The 17,486-nt window shown below is 41.1% G+C and overlaps 2 protein-coding genes across 6 annotated transcripts in view; both read left to right on the top strand.

The window, feature by feature from the left end:
* Positions 1 to 919: 919 nt before the first annotated feature.
* On the top strand, positions 920 to 12,636 carry myoz1b (myozenin 1b). 4 transcript variants are annotated; one of them, XM_085416765.1, is made up of 6 exons: positions 920 to 1,079; positions 3,692 to 3,778; positions 9,962 to 10,128; positions 10,227 to 10,293; positions 10,410 to 10,593; positions 12,114 to 12,636. In XM_085416765.1, exons 2-6 carry the CDS (start codon positions 3,694 to 3,696, stop codon positions 12,343 to 12,345), a joined length of 735 nt encoding a protein of 244 aa, XP_085272891.1. In that variant the 5' UTR covers positions 920 to 1,079; positions 3,692 to 3,693; the 3' UTR covers positions 12,346 to 12,636. The 4 variants fall into 4 exon arrangements, with proteins under 4 accessions (XP_085272891.1, XP_085272890.1, XP_085272889.1 ...); XM_085416764.1 differs by having other exon boundaries at positions 10,407 to 10,593; XM_085416763.1 differs by having other exon boundaries at positions 10,224 to 10,293.
* A 2,475-nt stretch (positions 12,637 to 15,111) lies between these two features.
* usp54b (ubiquitin specific peptidase 54b) overlaps positions 15,112 to 17,486 on the top strand; it is a 56,529-nt gene continuing 54,154 nt past the window's right edge. For both annotated transcript variants that reach the window (XM_085416760.1, XM_085416759.1), the window contains exon 1: positions 15,112 to 15,233. The gene's annotated coding sequence lies outside the window, so the exon portion shown is untranslated. The remainder of the gene's footprint in view (positions 15,234 to 17,486) is intronic.

Here is a 17,486-nt window from a genome sequence, read left to right as displayed (position 1 = left end):
TTCAAACGCTTGAAGCTGCTGATCACTCCCAAAGGTTTGCGGGGTGAAGGGCAAATGCCTGTCAGAGGGGGAGTAAAAGATATAAATAAGAGGATAAATGGCCTCAGGCAAATAAACTTCAACAAACCTGTTCTATTCTTTTGTGTTTGTTATCAAAAGCCCACATTCACCTGCAGTCTAAAGAGGCTGGAGGAATTCACTGAATTACTCATCTCTGCAACGTTTGTATCATTGCCCTGGCAATGTTGTTGCTTTTAAGATTTAGAATACTGCCTGAGACACAATCAGAAATTCCTCTGGGAATCCGAATTGTTGTTTCAAATCAAACCACCTGTCTCCAAGCTTGTTAACTCCTTTTGTGGATGCTGGCATGGTTTTTTCTGATAATTTTGAAGTCAAGACTTTAGTAGACTCCCTGATGCATTTTTCCAGCTCTGTTTCGACACTGCATTCAGAAAATAAAACAGTGTTAATCCCAAAAGCCTATGTAAGCTTGCTTCTTTAAGCGGAGAAAGGTGTTAAAGAATCAACAAGGGAATCAACGATGACTCAGACTTATAAGCAGGTCTGATAATGGCATTGGCATCAATACCAGCTTGACCTTTTAAAACTGGAACAACAGTCTTGATGAGACTAACCCTTACACATAAAAACACATAAACAGAAACCTTGCTGTTAGTCAGCATTTCAGTGCTGAACATTACCAGCAAAATGCTATCATTTAAGTTGCTTTTCTTGGAAGTTGCTGGAAAATGAGAGACAGATGGGAACAATTATGGTAGAGCGGATAGTTAGATAGATACCTAATACTAAAAAATACATTATTTGTGCTTCATATTACCAACACCACACCCACTTCCCTCTAGACCCCCTACTCAATTCACCCCACCCCACCCCACACCACCTCACCCTGGTCTCCCACCCCTCCTGCAGCCTTCCAGACAGAGTCTCACTCTCTGCAGGGCGAACAGCAGGGCCGGCAGTGCAATATTAGCACTGGGATACAAATCTACCTGGGAATTTAGATTCCTCATCCTCCGGGACCTTTTGCCTTCGTGCGGACACCCTGGGTCTTGTAGGTAAGACACCGGAGAAGTGAAAATGTGCGATAGCGTCGACAAAACCCATTAAAACCTTTCTCACACATGCCTTGAATGTTTGTGGATTATCTGGTATTGATGGCCACTGAGTTGTCAGATAGTTTGCGATCCTCTAAGAACAAGCAGACAGTTCCAGTTAAATTCGCTGACGTCCTGTGGTCAGCAGATTCTGGCTACAAGAGGGAGTCCCATCTGAGGCCTTATGAGCCCTCTGTGGCTGGATGAATTAATGAGTATCAGCCAGCAGCAGATGCTCAGCAGTATACTGCAGACTGGACTGTTTGCTATGGTAAAAGACAGCAACTGTTTAAGACAGCCTTTAAATTAATACTGTTGTGTGCATGAATTTGCAGTTGTGTTACTGTTTACACCCTTTTTCACTTTAAGTCTTGAAAAATCAGTTAAACCATGTCAGATCATGAAAGCCAGCTGGTGGACAGCTTATTCCATCTCCTCTCCTAAACTTCTTACCTAACACTGTAGTCCCTGAGGAATCTGGCCTTCTCCGGTGGAGTTTTTAGTTCACGAGGATGTATGTGTGCATTTGGGAATGTGCTGACTGATAGCCTTCCTCCCCAGCTGTCCCTTCGAGATTTATCTGGAGCTAAAACAGGCTGCTCGTTGGGGACAGGAGCGTGTCTTCACTTAGAGAGGCAGTAACAGGACCCAGGGCTTCACTCTCAGCTCCTGTAGTTGCATCAACGCAGCAGTTTGCCTCCATCTTGCATTTCCCAGAGAACATCCAAAAACACCTGTAATCTCCAGTTTTTAATCCACCAGCCACTGACTCACATTAATCACAAGAGTAGAGCTATTTGAGTGCAAATCTGTGTGTGAGTGTGCTTTTGTTGATGTGTCTGAGTGTGTGTGTGTGCTGAATTTCTATGTATGTTTTATGTCGATGACAGTCCCACTCACCAGAGTGCTATAGAACATGGGCTCATAAAAATAGCTCACACAGGACTGAATCCCCGGCTAGGAAACGAGCTTCAATTACAGCAGATGAAAAGCAATTACATTAACTGTCTCCCTGTAGACAGGCCCTCCTGCTTTTTCTTTTAGTAAGACTCACCTCCAGCTTCGCTTAATTGCTTTCGACCTGAGAAATTGACAACGATATACTGCCAGGCTCGATCTGAGTGGTTAGTCAAGACAGGCATGAGCTTCCATCTTTGCTTAGTGTCCATAAGGGAATGCAGGAGATACACTTTATGTTTAAAGAGCACCTTATTTAATTAGGGAGCCCAGTAAGATTCTGTTGGGGCTGATATACAACTTAAGTTTGCATCTTCTTCTTAAACATTTTACACTTTTGCTGTTTTACATTTCGTTGCCAGCCACTATCTTGTTGCTAATCCTATCATGATGTAATCCAAACTTTGGGCAGTAATTCTTAATATTCATTTAAACCTCTCTTAAAGTATAAAATGAGTCATGACAATTTATTCCTAGGATACAAAGTCTAACACAGAACATAAAAGCAATTATGCCAATGTCAATAATAATGGTAGTTATTAATTCGCCTTTTTGGTGTTTTTTCAAAAGTCATAGTCAAAGTCAAAGTCATATTTATTTATATAGCACATTTAAAACAACAACTGTCGACCAAGGTGCTGTACATTTAAGATAATCAAAAGAGACAAAAACAAAGGAAGACATGATTAAATTAAAGAAAAAGAAGCATAAAAGCAAAGAAATAAAAGTATAAAATGAGTGAAGTCATGGAACCAGTGATGTTGGTGTGTATTTATTGGTCCATATAGTGGTTTATTATAGAAATATTATAAGTATTTTGACCTCCTGGGGTGGTTTAACAGGCTGTAAACTGTGTATAAACTGTCTTTGCCTTTCAAAACAAGAATGGATTAAGTGACTGAATTAAGTTAAAATATCAAAAGGATGAGTCTGATTTCAAGCTGACCCTTGTATCCACCCCAAATGTTTACCTTGGACAGCTAACTATCTTCCACCTCTGCTACATACAAAAGCAGTACTTGTATGGATTGATGTTGAGCTCTCCTTTTAGCTCTATTTTGGTCTCCACCAGCCCCTGAGTGAAATGTGGAAATATGTTAGACAAGAAGCATACAATCTGTTCGTTACAAATTTTTAGGAGAAAGCAACGGTTTGCCTTGGCCAGACTGATTAAAGGAGTAATGAGACTCAACCAAATTGTAAAACTGCTGTGAGTGAAAAGATTCTCGAATGTGGAACCAGAAGTTGGTGATAATTTGTCCACTTTTCTAATACATGTGAGAACCTGCATGTTACACATATGCCATATAATTTAATTTAAAATCTGCATTAGTACAGTAAACAAAAAAAAAAAGAAATATATCATAACTTTAATATATTGTTGTTTCTGTTCATGTTTAAGAACCCGACTTTGCAAGAAGTGGTTTGATAGGAAGTCCTTAAGGATCGACTGTTTTTAAACAGTTGATGCTGACTATTAGATCAGGGAGAAATATTTACCATCAGTATCTCTTTTAGACTGTGCCATGTACTTTTCTCTCTGTGTATAAAAAAGTGGTGGAAGGGTAGACCTGTGATTAATGTTTCAAACATATTTTGTCTGTTCTGTATTTTAGCCATGTCCCTTACAACTCCTGCTCCTTCTAACAAGGGAAACAAGGCCAACAGAATCATCACTGACCTGTCCAACATCAGCCAGAATGGTAAACACACACACACACACACACACATGCATGCACGCACACATACAGCACAATGGCAAAATATTCAGATGCAGCGTATAAACATGAAACACTCTGCTAGTCATTCCAGCTCCTCAAACACTACTTTATTTCCCAAATGATGTGATTATCCCATCTAGTAAATGTCAAATCTTTAGTGCCTGTCTGCTATCAGCCCACTCTACTCATATAAACTGAACTCTGTGGGTGTAAATCATTGCATTCGGTTGTATGATACCACAATTAAATAAGGACCCGCGCTCATGCACACTTGTTCCAAGCAGTAACACAATATCTAACATGCACGCAGCAATTCCTGAAGGGATGTGGGTCATTATCAGATGGCAGAGCAACCACAAATCTGTCACCATTATGGGCAACACAAAATATCAGAGGGCGACTCTGCTCTCAATATGTTTGTCTGAGGATGTGTGTAAGCTCCAACAGCTAAAAACTTTATAATGTGTGTGCATTTCTTTGTTTTGTTACATTGGCTGCTTAAGTAGTGAGATTTTACTTTCTGTAAGAAAGACACTTTAAAAATAGAAAGTTTAATATGTTCATTATGCCAGATCCACCAGTCCATCTGTTCAAAGTTATGCTGTGCATGTTAAAATTATTCAAAGTCAATAAACATTATTTATAATTTTAGTGGTGATTCCAAAGTTTCCAAAAACACCAGAAGCATAAAAATAAAGACAGGAAATGCCTTATTATATTCAAAAGGAAGAGTATAGTTGCAATATTTATTTAGTTTAGTTCACCTTCTCGGCAGATAGGATGTTTTTTGTAATCTCCATTGATAGAGTAGTATACTGTTGATCGTGTGATCTTCATTTCAAAGCTACACTTTAACTCGCTGTGATGTTAAAATGCTGCACCTCTGCTTCAGATTCACAATCCAAAGACATCCAGGATAACTGGTGACTCTGCACTGCTTTTACTCGTGGTCTAAATGATTGTCTGTATCTGTGTGTCAGCGTCGTGATTGACTGGCAGCTTGTCCATTGTGTACCTCGCCTCTAACCTAATGTCAGTTTGGATCGATTCCAATCTCGTACAAACCTCCAAAGGATAAGCGGGCATAGTTTGTTCTCACAGGGGGACAGCTGGCTGGCTCTGTGGTAACAAAGATAGTTACAGCTCATGGAGAGCTTGTTGACTAACCGTGTATCAAGAAGTTGAGTCCTTGTGAATCTGGAGATTCTCTCACTCCTCTAACACCTCTTGGATGTTGGTATTACCCACTGGTTTATTTGTCTACCATTTTAACAAATCATCTTTCCTTGAGAACTGTCTGCTGTATTGTATGTGATACAAGTTCACCCACTGGTGATCGGTCCCTTGAGGTTGCTGGCTGTCACTAGGTGAAATCAGTCACAAAGAAGATGCTGCTACAAAAAATCTCCTTGCTGTGGTTGCTAGCAGATTGTCATGTAGTTTGCATGCAAAGCACTCACTAACTACTAGGTGAACGATAGTGAAACCTGAATAACTGTGATGCATGGTTGCAGCAAACAAGTTTCAAGAGGTGACAAATGGTCTCCTCTCCCGGTTTCACAACTGCTCAGAGAGTAGCCAATATGTTTTTCTGGGCAAGTTGGCAACTTTTGTGCACACTAATATCTGCCAGTGATCAAAGCAATCACAAGGAGGTTTACCAACTTCTTGGGAAATTCTTCCTTGGCAACTAGTGATCGCCTGGGGGTCACTGACCAGTCCCTAGGTCTGTATAAATGGGCATTTAGCAACTGGTTTCCCAGGGACTACCATCACCCTCCAGCGACATCACTCGACAAACTGGCTGAGGAATGCAAATTTTACACTCTCCAAAAATGATGGACAACTCAATGTCATTTGGTTAACATTCATGTGTCTGCAAAACCTCATTCATCAGCTGCGTAGTGACTCACGTGTCAGCCAAAAGGGGCCTGGCCTCGAATCATGCATAACATAAACCAACACAATTTACCCAAATAGTTATTAACTTGGGCCAAATTAGCTCTAGAGAGAAAAAAATGTTAACATGGCAATATATGGCAATTTAAACAGTATAAAAGATGGATGTAGCCACTATGACCCCACATGTTAGCATTTTGGCCACGGCTGTGTTGTTTTTTAAAGCTAGACTCTTAAAAAAATTAGCTAAATTATTAGCTAATGCTAGTTAGCTTAGTTGGGAATCAAACAGATAGTTGCTAATTGACGCTAAGTAGTGGAAAATTAAACTGCTAGAATTTCACCCACCAAAAGCTGAAGCAGAAACATATTAAAGTATACAGGAGGTTAGAATATTATATATATATATAGAGAGAGAAGAAAAAATATTTCTCCTTTGGCACATCTTCATTGTCTGTTCCTATTCCAGCTCGGACTGTTATTTTAGAAAGTTTTTTACCCGTTTCTTTATATGAGCTGGTAAAATTAGTAGACTCATTGGAACCATTCTCCAAATCTCTTAATCTCTATTTTAGCTGCGTCTTTGTTTTATTTTAAGGATGCTGTCATCCACCCATTTAAAAAACAGAAGAAAACACACCGATGGTGTGTCACAGATGGCTGTTTTGGGGCCTTTATAATTTATGTTATACCTGCACTGTTTTCAGTTCATTTTTAGCACGTTTAAGGACATTTCTTATTATTGCTATTTAGATGGTATCAAGCTGTTTGCCTCTTTATGGCCCCACCATGTTTCTTGGCTACCGATCTTACATAGATGCTGAATTAAAAGTTGGATGGCCGGTAATTTTCTCCAGCTTAATGAAGAGAGGAACCATGGGGTAACTTTTCACTTGAGTTGAGTTCTGCTATGTTGCTCTGAATTGGAAATTGTTATTCATGTTTTTTATTTTGTTACGTCTGGAACATTGTAATTCACCATTCACCTCCCTGGAATGCCTGCAGATTTCTCACTCAGTCTTCTTAGTTACTCTCATGTCACACATCGCTAATGCTAATTCAGTTACACTGGATCCCCAATGAACTTCAGAGTTCACTTTCAGATTCTGGTTTTGACATTTAGAGCTCTGCATGGATCACATCCTCATCAGAGGCCTGAGGACAAGTGATCAGGGCCTGCTGGCTGTGCATCATACAAGGCTGAAAACTAAAGGTGACAGAGCTTTTGCAACTGTGACTCTGGAACTCTCTCCCCCTGAGCCCGAGATGTGTGGACTTGGTGGTCTCTTAAAAAGCAGCTAAAACGGATCTTTTTAGAATTGCTTGTAGGTAAACTTTCCTATTACTATTTTAACGTTTTTGTTGTGAAGCACTCTGTGATACCTATCTTTAAAGCTGCTACATGAATACAAATTTTACTTGCTTACTTTAAGCCACTTTCATGTTGACTTCATCTTTCGGAGTTGGAGGTTGGTGTAACCCAAACTAACAGCATTCCCAAAAGCCTCTCTGCAGGCTTTTAAACCTACAACCTTTAAAGCTATTTCAAAAATGTTAAAATTACACGTATCTGTTGCATAATACAGTATTACTTAAAAAAAAAGACACAGCCACAAAATATTATTTGCTAAACTCTGGATATGAACTCTGCAATCTGCTCTGTCTGGGCACATGCTTGTATGTGTCATTTAACAATCTGTTGACTTCTTTCCCCATTTGTGTCCCTTGCTGTTTTCTCTATCAGTCCTTCTGCTGTCACATCTGCAGCCACATCTGTATCTTTCCACCAGTTTGTTTTCAGTTGGTCGCTTATTCATTCAAGGGCTTATCCTGCTTATCCCTTATTTTGCGCTGGATCTGTCCATCATCCCTGCTGCTGTGTCATTCTGACTGTTTGTGTCATATCTCTGTCAGTCTCTATGTTGTCCATCTGTCCACCCCCTGCCTCGATCAGTCTTTCCAATTTTCTTCCAGTCAGCAACAGCCAGCTCCAGTTTCACATTCTTCTGAATTAACACTCTAATCAATATCCCCATGGGAGAGTTCGCTCTGCTCAGCAGTCTCAGTTATTCTCTCTCTCCTTCGTGCACGCATGCACACACACACACACACACACACACACACACACACACACACACACACACACACACACACACACACACACACACACACACACACACAGTCTACACACCTACTTGCCCAAGTCTGATTTACGAGGTACTGCTAACAGCTCTCTGCAGCATTGCAATGCCAACTCCCTGCTTTATAGATGTGCTTGTGTTTGTGTGTGTGTGTGTATGTGAGTGAGAATGTGCATCGGTTTATGGCTCAACTCCAGGTGTTATGAGTGATATCAGAGTGTATGTAGTGGATGAGAAGAGTGTTTAATGAGGAGCTCTGTGGAGCAGTAAAATCTATCAGATCTCTCCATCACAGAGAGAGGAGAAGCAAGAGGGAGGCAGTGTGTTATAAGGATTTCCCTCCATAAACAGTTCTACCACAAAAGCTGCAGTGAAATCCCCCAGTGCACTTTTCTTCCATATTGCTACGGCCTCTTAGCCCCTAGAACTCCCACAGTTTCACATGAACACATCCTTTAACACCACACAGCAGGTTTCTACTCCAATTTATCACTATAACAATGATCTGGAAGCCTGACAATAAAAACCTACACTTTTGAGACTTGTGCTGTACATCCTTCATTCAATATCAGGCACTTAAATGGACTTTTTAATTTCCCAAATGGGTTTAAGTGAGAATAACTGTACCGCTGACATGGGTGTACAAACCTCTGAATCCACAATGTTAATGACTAAAAATTGTGTAAGGCGAAAAATCATAGCTCGGTTTATTTTATTCAAATGGGAAAATGAAGAAAATGTTAATAAAACTGAATAAAATAAAAAAATCTCTGGAAATATGCTTATTCACTGCCAAATATTTGACCAAACGACCACTTTTTAAATATGAGGGCGTCAGGAGGTGGTTAGCTTAGCTTAGGATAGACTTTTTGGACATTCTTACACTCATTCTGGCAGAAGCAGACTCTTCCCTCTCATTTGCAGCATTTCTGCAAAGTTGAGCAAGTCATCTCTTCTCTGTTGGCACGCAGACATGTTCATTTAATCCAGCCATTCCCACCCTTGGCTCATTTTGAACAATTTTATCTTTCCCACACGATAGCTACCACTTTTGACAAGATATAGGATACTTTTCAGAATAAAAAATAATATGAATTAAGAATAATGTGGATAAAAATGTAAATGTTTATTTATAACTTCCCTGCAACAAAAGAATAAATATATGTATGAACATAACCACCAAGATATCACACATCACTTTTTGAAGCCTTGTGTTGTTTTGACTTTGTGAAATTAACACTTGGAGCTTGATTTGAGCATTTTGCCCACCCCGAGTTCAATCTTTGAAAAAACAAAAGCATATTATTGGTAAGGGATGGATGTGACAGAGAAACCGCCTACAAACATGTACCGACATGTCAATCTTAAAGTAGCAAAGTCTTGAGCTAAGCTTTGTTGGATTTCACTTCCACTGAGCCAGTTGTTGAAATTACTGAAAAATCAGTGACAACAGGTCTATTGGATGGTGAAACATTGTCAGTTTGTATGGAGGAGTTCAGGAGAGAAATGCTATATCTGTCTGTGAAACAAGGTGAAGGCTTCGTCATGGTTGGTGCTGGATTCAGGCCAGTGAAGAATTTGTCAAAATAGATGAAGTCATAAAGGTAGAAAAGTAAAGTCAAATTTGGATCCACATTGCAAAACCATCTGGAAAATGCCAGCGATCCCAAACACACTGCCAATAGAGCAAAACCATACCAGGACAGAAAAACACACAGTGGAAGACTATCAGTCATGGACTGGCCTCTCCAGAGCCTGCACCGCAACATTATTTACTCACCCAACCATTGCAACACTATTAAATCCATTTGAGCTGAAATATTGACATTTCGATGAGTCTTTGCTTTCAGCATTGCCATAATTTCATTGATTATCACTGGTTGCTTTACACTTACAACATTGTATTACACGTAATTTTCTCATGTAATGTATTATAAATTTCTTTGTAGTTAATTTATTGCACATATTTAACAAATAAATAAGAAACTATCACCACTATTCCATAACAAATACAATTAATTTGAATGACTTGTCACTGACATTCACCTTGAAGCACTGCAGCACTGTATTTTTATAATATATGTGTGAGTTAGGGTAACGGTATCTTCTCTCTGCACACTGTCAGACGATGAGACAGACCCTGAGGCCTCTGAGTTCGATCTGGGTACCAAGATCAAGGCACCCAAAGATGTGATGCTCGAAGAGCTCTCCCTCCTCACGAACAAGGGGTCCAAGATGTTCAAGATGAGGCAGCAGAGAGTCGAGAAGTTCATTGTGACCAACGAGAACATGGTGACTGTGTATATGAGGCGCTAAGTGTTTGTGTTGTCTATATATGTTTGTGATCTGATAAGATTATATCCTCTGTATTTTTAAATATATTTCAGCAGAACCTTCAGAACCTGATTATGTCCCCTCCCCCTGTGCCTCCAAAGCCTGAGATGCCAAAGGAAGAAAGTATGATCACAGAAATTCTCTTTTCACTATTTGTGATGCCTTCCTTCTGTTAAAAGTATGCATGTCATATCTGTGGTGCTCACCTCTTTCCTCCCCGTTCCTGTATGTCCCAGTAGTGAAGGAGACTGTGGATGAGGAGGTGGAGAAGCAGAAGAAGAGGAAGGACTATGTACGCACCTACATATCCCCATGGGAACGGGCCATGAAGGACAATGAGGAGCTGAAGGCCACGATGAAGCCTTGCATGCCTGGACCCATCCAGATACACCCAGACCTACATCAGTACAAGAGCTTCAACAGGTACTGTATTACTGAATGACTATTCAAGTATATAATGACAACAACACCCAGTGCTTTATCCCCTTAATCATGAAGCAGTGAATAGTTTCCTACTTCCCATCTGTTTCCATGGCTTTACTCACCACAGACACAGCCTTTACTTGCTGTATAACATTCCTGATATTTCAAAATGTACTTTAACACTTACCACTGAGCAACATTTGGTCCCCGATGTCATTATCTTAATCTTATTTGAACCGTGGATCTCAGTACATTGTAATACAGTTAATAATTCTTGCACAGCTGTGTCCTCTGTGATTAGTAATGGACCTGATTATGCAATCAATCTCGGATGTATAATAAGAAAACAGGCCCCTGGAAACAAATATGTAAAAGTCCCTCATACATGGGAGAACTGATGAGAATGGATCCTATGTCTTTGTGTCTTGTGAAACTTTTAAATCTCTGTTTGGTCATTGAGAGGCTTCTTGAAATTAGTTTAAAACTCTTTGAGGTGTTGTTTTGTCACTATTTGATGTTGATGTTAGTTTGAGACTCTTTGAGGTTGTTTTCAGACTAAGGTTGTTCTGAGACTCTTTGAAGTTACTTTGAGACTCATTGAGGTTGTTCTCCAACTCCTTGAGGTTAGTTTTGGACTTTGGCTATTTTGGATCTTGTTACATGCCAGCAGGCTTGGCTTGATTTTCTCATTTTACTTGAGTGTGAATGACTTCTCCCTTTTAGTATTTAGTATCTCTATGTATATTTGTCCTCTATCTATGCCTGTATGTTGGTGCAGACATAGATAGGGATAGTTGTCCTTTTGCCAATCGGCCCACATTTCAACAGATTTGAGCCAAATGTTGCAGAGTTGAAGATACAGTGAACTTTAGCTTAGCTGTCATCGATTCTCCCATGCAGGAGGCCTTTTTACATATTTGTGTCCAGGAGCCTGTTGTGTTGTAATACAATCAAGGTTTATTGCTTATTCAGACCCATTAGTAATGGCAAAGGATACAGCTGCTCTTATGGTGCTTCGAAAGAATTATAAACAGTATTGCAATGGACTGAGATCCAGGGTTCAAATAAGATTAGGATAATGACATCTGGGGCAAAATGTTTGCTCACAGTTAAGTAGAAAAGTACATTTCTAAATGTTAAAGATGCTGTTTAGTAGGTAAAATCTACATCTCTGCTGAGTTTGATAAAACCAGTAAATTTCAATGAGGTGCTGACACGGCTCTGCATTGAAGTAAGAGAGGTTTTATTAGCAGTTGTGCTGATGTCTTTGTCATAGTTTAGTTGACTGTGTGGCAGAGGTACACTCTGACATGAGGATCCTCACCTTACCACTCTCTAAGCTAGTAATTCTTTCATTCAGTCAGCAAAATATGTTGTGTGGAATGAGTATGTCAACCTTAAAAGAAAATGGGGGTTTTTTGGGGTTTTTTTTGCATTTTGTGTTTGAAAGTTATTAATTTGGAAGTTACTTTACTGTACTGCTTAACACCAAAAATACTTGTCATCCTTTTTCTCCTTAGGATGGCACTGCCATACGGCGGTTATGACAAGGCATCCAAGTTGCTGACCTTTGAGCTTCCAGAGCTCAATGTTGCCACCGAGGAGCCTGAACCTCTGCCCACACTGCAGCCTGACATTCGCTCGCGCCCCTCGTTCAACCGCACGCCCATCGGCTGGGTCTGCAGTGAAGACAATTCACACATCCACACAGATCTCGAGATCCCCTTTGACGGAGAGACAGATGACCTGTGATGAGCTTTTAAATTTGCAGCACCTAATAACTCATAAGTCCAGTGAGAACTCCCAACATGTACTTTAATTGTAAAAAAAAATAAACAAACATAAATTATTAAAATTGATGTGATGGAACAGGACAAATTATCTCCCCTGCTCTATGCTGTCTTAGCTTTTAGCCTTTAGCCTTTACATCTTCACCTATGAATGTCTGTGACTTTGCATATTATGAGATACTGTGAGACCTAAAACAGACAAACACTCTGCACTCTTAGAACAATTTATGCAATAAACTTCCCCTTTAGAGAATGTCTGCTGGCTTCTCATTCCATATGTGAAAGTAACAAATTAATAGAAAAGGAAGAAAGCAACTCAAGGTTGAAAACTTTTACACTAACTCTTAATGACCTAACATGATATTGTCATGAACTGAAAGTTCGCCTAAGAAGTGGACCCAAATGCAGACACCAAGAAGCAGAGGAAACTATTTACAAGAGTGTTTATTTGATAGCTGAGATTGTGAGACAGATTAGAAATGGCTACGGGGAAGTGGCAATTGGAAATGAGAAGGGCGGCCCTAGGAAACTGGATCACAGAGGAGGTTATGTCAAGAGACAGAGAGGCAAAAGGGATCCTTTCGCCTCGTCCTAATAGACGGAGAGGGAGTTATTGTAGGCTCTTGGGGGGGGGGGGGGGGGGGGGGTCGTCCAAAACGTGGAGACAGTTTCCTCTAAACATAGGGGAGCTGCCTCGTTACCTCCATGGAGAGCATAACGAACTAGAGGGCGGTTGCACAGGTTTAAGTAGCTCTCCCGCTGATTGCTTGCAGAAGAGGCCCAGGTGAGGTACAGGAAGCTCCACCCCAAAGGGATGGACAGGAGACCAACGGCCACGGGTGGAAAAACCCCAGACACTCCCACAGACTATGACATATATAAACATTTTTTTCAAACTAACCCATCTAATAGTGATTAAAGTTTGTGGTATAGAAAACTACTACATGAGAAAGAATATTCATGCTCAAAACAAACAAGTTATAAATAACAAGATCCCCTGTTAAAACTATTTGAGACTATTCTTTATCCACAATGATCCATCAAAAAGTGAGGTGAGTATATTTACAGTTAACACAAAGTGTCTTCTCAAAACAAAAAATACCAATTTTAAATTATGTATTACATTAATTGGCAAAAAATGTTCCTGAATAAAGTATGTAAGTAAACCACTGTGCAGTTCATTTTTGAGAAGGGGTAAGTGGAGTATAGAAGGAATGTAATGACAGCCATTCCAGTAATTACAAAGTAAACATTGTAAAGACTTTATGACAAGGACATTGTCCTTGGATAGACCAATCAGGCAGTGAATAATACTTTTAGCTTTTGGATCATTTTATACAGGGAGGCCTTTCTGTACAGAGTTGGCATGTTATTTCCGTGCCTGCATGGGTTCTGTCTCGGTGCTCCGGCTTCCTCCCACAGTCCAGAAACATGTTAAGTTAATTGTTGATTCTAAACTTCCTGTAGATGAGAATTTGATTTGACCATTAATGGTTGTCTTTCTCTGTTGGCCCTGCATAGAATGGTGACCTGTTGAATGTGTACCCCTTCTGTCCCAGGGCAGCTGGTGTAGGCAACCGGCAACCCATAACTGTTTAAGTGGTTATGGATGATTTTGCATAATTGACCAATAGCTATGGGCATGCTACAACAGTAAAAATGTAAAGTAGCATAATTCAGTAATTTCAGTAATGAGAAGCTTTGATGCATGTAGCTTAAAAGAAACACCCAGCCTGCAAAATGTGCAAACTGAAATCACTGTACACAAGATTAGGATCATATTATTTTAGGTATATTAAAAGCACATCTAGGGACAGGCGTTGTAAATTTGATTAGGTTATAAATGATGCCATGTTGTGCAGCAAGGTTCAGGATACTTACTTAACTGTGTAACTGTGCAACACTTATAAGAATTATAACAGGAATGATTTCATCAGTAGAAAATGTGTAAAATTGGAAAAACAACATATGGCTACTGGGAAAAGGAGCATGGGAGTTATATCTAACTCAACAAAAGGCAAATCCCTAGAAATATTTAACTCCACCTTTCTCTGACATGTAGCCTAATATTCCAATACCTTTTACAATAGTATTAAAACACACTACAGCTACTTAATATTTTCATTTGGAGTGACCTCAGTGGTCAGGATTAGAAATTAGTTAGTACATCACACCGACAGGTCAGGGTTGAGCAGTTAGGATACAAAGTCAGAGAGGCAGGACTGAGATGGTCTGGATATGCGCAGAGGATGGATAGCTATTGGCGGGCAAATTCGATTGACCCTCAAGATAAAGATGCCAAACACGAGTAAAACACATCTCTAATCATACATGTTCTTGAAAGACTTCAAACCGTTTTATTTTCTCACGCGCACCTCCCAGTGTCAAACTAAACGGTGTCCACGTGACCTCTCACCTGCTCCACCAGCAGTCCCTGTTAGTGACTCTAAACTGGTGCTGGCACGTCTCCAGCTACAAAAACTAAACAGATGTCCTCTGCGTGTTGCTGCCAGCGGGTCAGATACGAGAGAAAAACAGGGAGATCAAAAACAGGTAAGGGCAGAAGGTGAGCCGTGGGATGACATCATCACCATCCTCACGCTCCACGCGCCTCGTGCCCAGAAGGCGGCGGCATCGGGCTGAGCAAACAGCGTGATAAAAGCGCTACGTCACATATTGGAGCGGAGAGAGCTGGAGGAGATGGCATGGTATCGCGAGAGCGGTGTACCGCGACCGCAGCGCTGGATGGCGCTGATGGGGGCTGGATGCGACCACGGCTCGCCCTCTCTCCCGTTAAGTCACACGGTAGGACACGCGATCGGACGGAGACTGGCGGCGACAGCAGCCGGGGTGAGTAAAAACCTGCACACTGCGCACCGCACGGGCTGCATCACCGCTACAAAGACCGGGTCGAAACGCATGTGACCGCACCGGACAGAGTAGGTGTGCGTGCGTCTCTCTTTTGATATTTTGAGAGGAGGCAGTCAGCGTGTCAGCCAGATGTGATCACCCCCCACCCCCCCCACCACCAGATGCGCTCTCGTGACAGTCTCAGAGGATGGCTATCTTTTTCTTCCCCATCACCATAATCTCCATGATTATCATCACTACTTTCATCATCATCATTATCATCATCATCATCAGGAGCAGCAGCAGGGGCGGGATCGGAGCTCGCTCTGTTGCTCTGTCTCGTGTCAGTTTTATTATTTTATCAGGTGGTCTCGGGTCAGTAATTCTCTCTGCGCAGCTGCTCTCCCTCGTGCTGCACGGCGCTCACAGCTTTAATTAGCCTTCCCCATCAAACCAGCCCCGGGTTCGTTTCTCCAGAGTTACAGGTGTTATTGCTCAGGTCGTCCCACTAAGTCCACTCAGGTAAGCTACATGCCACTACTGAGCGCGTGGCTCCTGTGCGCCAGAGCATGTTTTGGCGTTGGCAGTGTTTTTCGTGTACTTGTTGATAGATGGATGACCGAGAGACCGCGGCTTTTTACCGGGACGGATTCACGCTCCGCTGTCATCGCTCGGGGTGGGGGTCTGTAGTGATTTAATGTTGCGGCTTCGATCTGCGTGATTGATGACTTTGGCCCGCATCAGCGCCGGCCCTCAGCACCGTCACATTATAGAGACGGTGACACAGCCTTCTGCCGCGTGCCTCGCGCACGCACACACGTGAATACCTTAGAAAAAAAGGGGGAAATAGGGTACAGGCTGCTGGCAGTTCTCCTTGTTTTCATATAGGCTTGTCATCACGCAGGAGCACGCAGACTTGTTTTTTGTGTGTCTGTTTTGCATTCTGGTGACTCCTGAAGTCCCAACTTTTATGCTTTGACCCGAAACCTGCTAACCTTGCAGAGATGAGCATTGGTTGAACAGGATGAAGCCTCCACATGAGGAGTTCAGATCCCACTCTCTCTCTCTTTTGTGTCTCTCTCTCTTGCACTCAGAAGCCCACCGTCACCCTCCAAACTGAGCTGAAATGTCGCCTTGACATTTAAGTTGGTCTTTCTCATCAGTTTTTGTTTTCTGGAGATGAAAAGCTCTGCAAGGCTCCAAATTTAGTTGAAGTTAAGGTTAATATAAACATAAGGGTGTATGTATTAATGTCATCCCTGCTTATTTGCTGTCTACTCATGGCCACTCTCACTATTTCAGTTTAAAAACACCATCTCAAAGCCGTATCCTTATATGCACTGATTTTTCTGTGTTTTTATGACCTGATTGCTTTGATGTTGTATGCTGTGACACACTCCAAGCGGCAGGGATGCAGCGAAAGATAACTCTGACTGTTTTGTCTTTATTGCCCCCAAACACAAAGCCAGAGAGACATGCTGGCTTCCCCTCTGAGAGAATTTACTTTGCTTTGGCATTATTTAAGTACTCAAACTAATCAGGGTGATTTATGTGACTGAGCAGCTTGACATGTGATATGAACATCCTCAGAGCTAAGGCTAAAGGTTTTCTTTCATGCTTGCATTTAACTTTGAGTTTTGGGTCTGTTTTTAGGTTGCCTTTATTAACACTAGGCTCTCTGGGCTTTACAGAGCATAGGCCTGTGTGCTGTTGGCGTTTCAGTTAAAGTGTTTCTGCCTCTGTGGTTAGAGTTGGATCAACATGCATGCGATTATAAGAGGATTGAGGTATAAGGAAGAGGAGATTAAAGAGAAGATGAAGGAGGAGAGTAAAGACACGACACGCTTATATTGCATGTCTCCCATGACCTTTACCATCCGCTGGAGTGTTCTTTCTCTCATTTTCCCCATAGTTGTTTGTTCAGCGTAATGTCCCACTTATTCCTCTCCTCTCTTTCTTTTCCCTTCTTTTGCCACTTTTTCTCCAAGTCTGCAGTGCCCTTTTCTATTTTTCTTTTTCTCTTCTTCAATCTCTGCCTTGTCTTTTATGATCTCATCTTTCCTTTCCTTTCCTTCTTTTGGTTTCCTTTTCTATCATTGTTTTTCATTTAGTTCCTTTGTTTTCTTTTCTTTTTTGACTTCCTATTCATTTTTTTCTTTTCCATTTGCTTCATTTCATTCCTCTCCTTCCTTTTCATTAATGTCCTTTGCTTTCTTTTCTTTAACTTCTTAATTTTTCTCCTTTCCTTTCCTT

Source organism: Rhamphochromis longiceps, linkage group LG8 (genome assembly GCF_057381845.1).
Source record: "Rhamphochromis longiceps isolate RC_006_pf linkage group LG8, R_longiceps_female_GT1.1, whole genome shotgun sequence".
NCBI classification, from domain to species: Eukaryota; Metazoa; Chordata; class Actinopteri; order Cichliformes; family Cichlidae; genus Rhamphochromis; species Rhamphochromis longiceps.
This window is presented reverse-complemented; position numbering and strand designations above follow the sequence as displayed.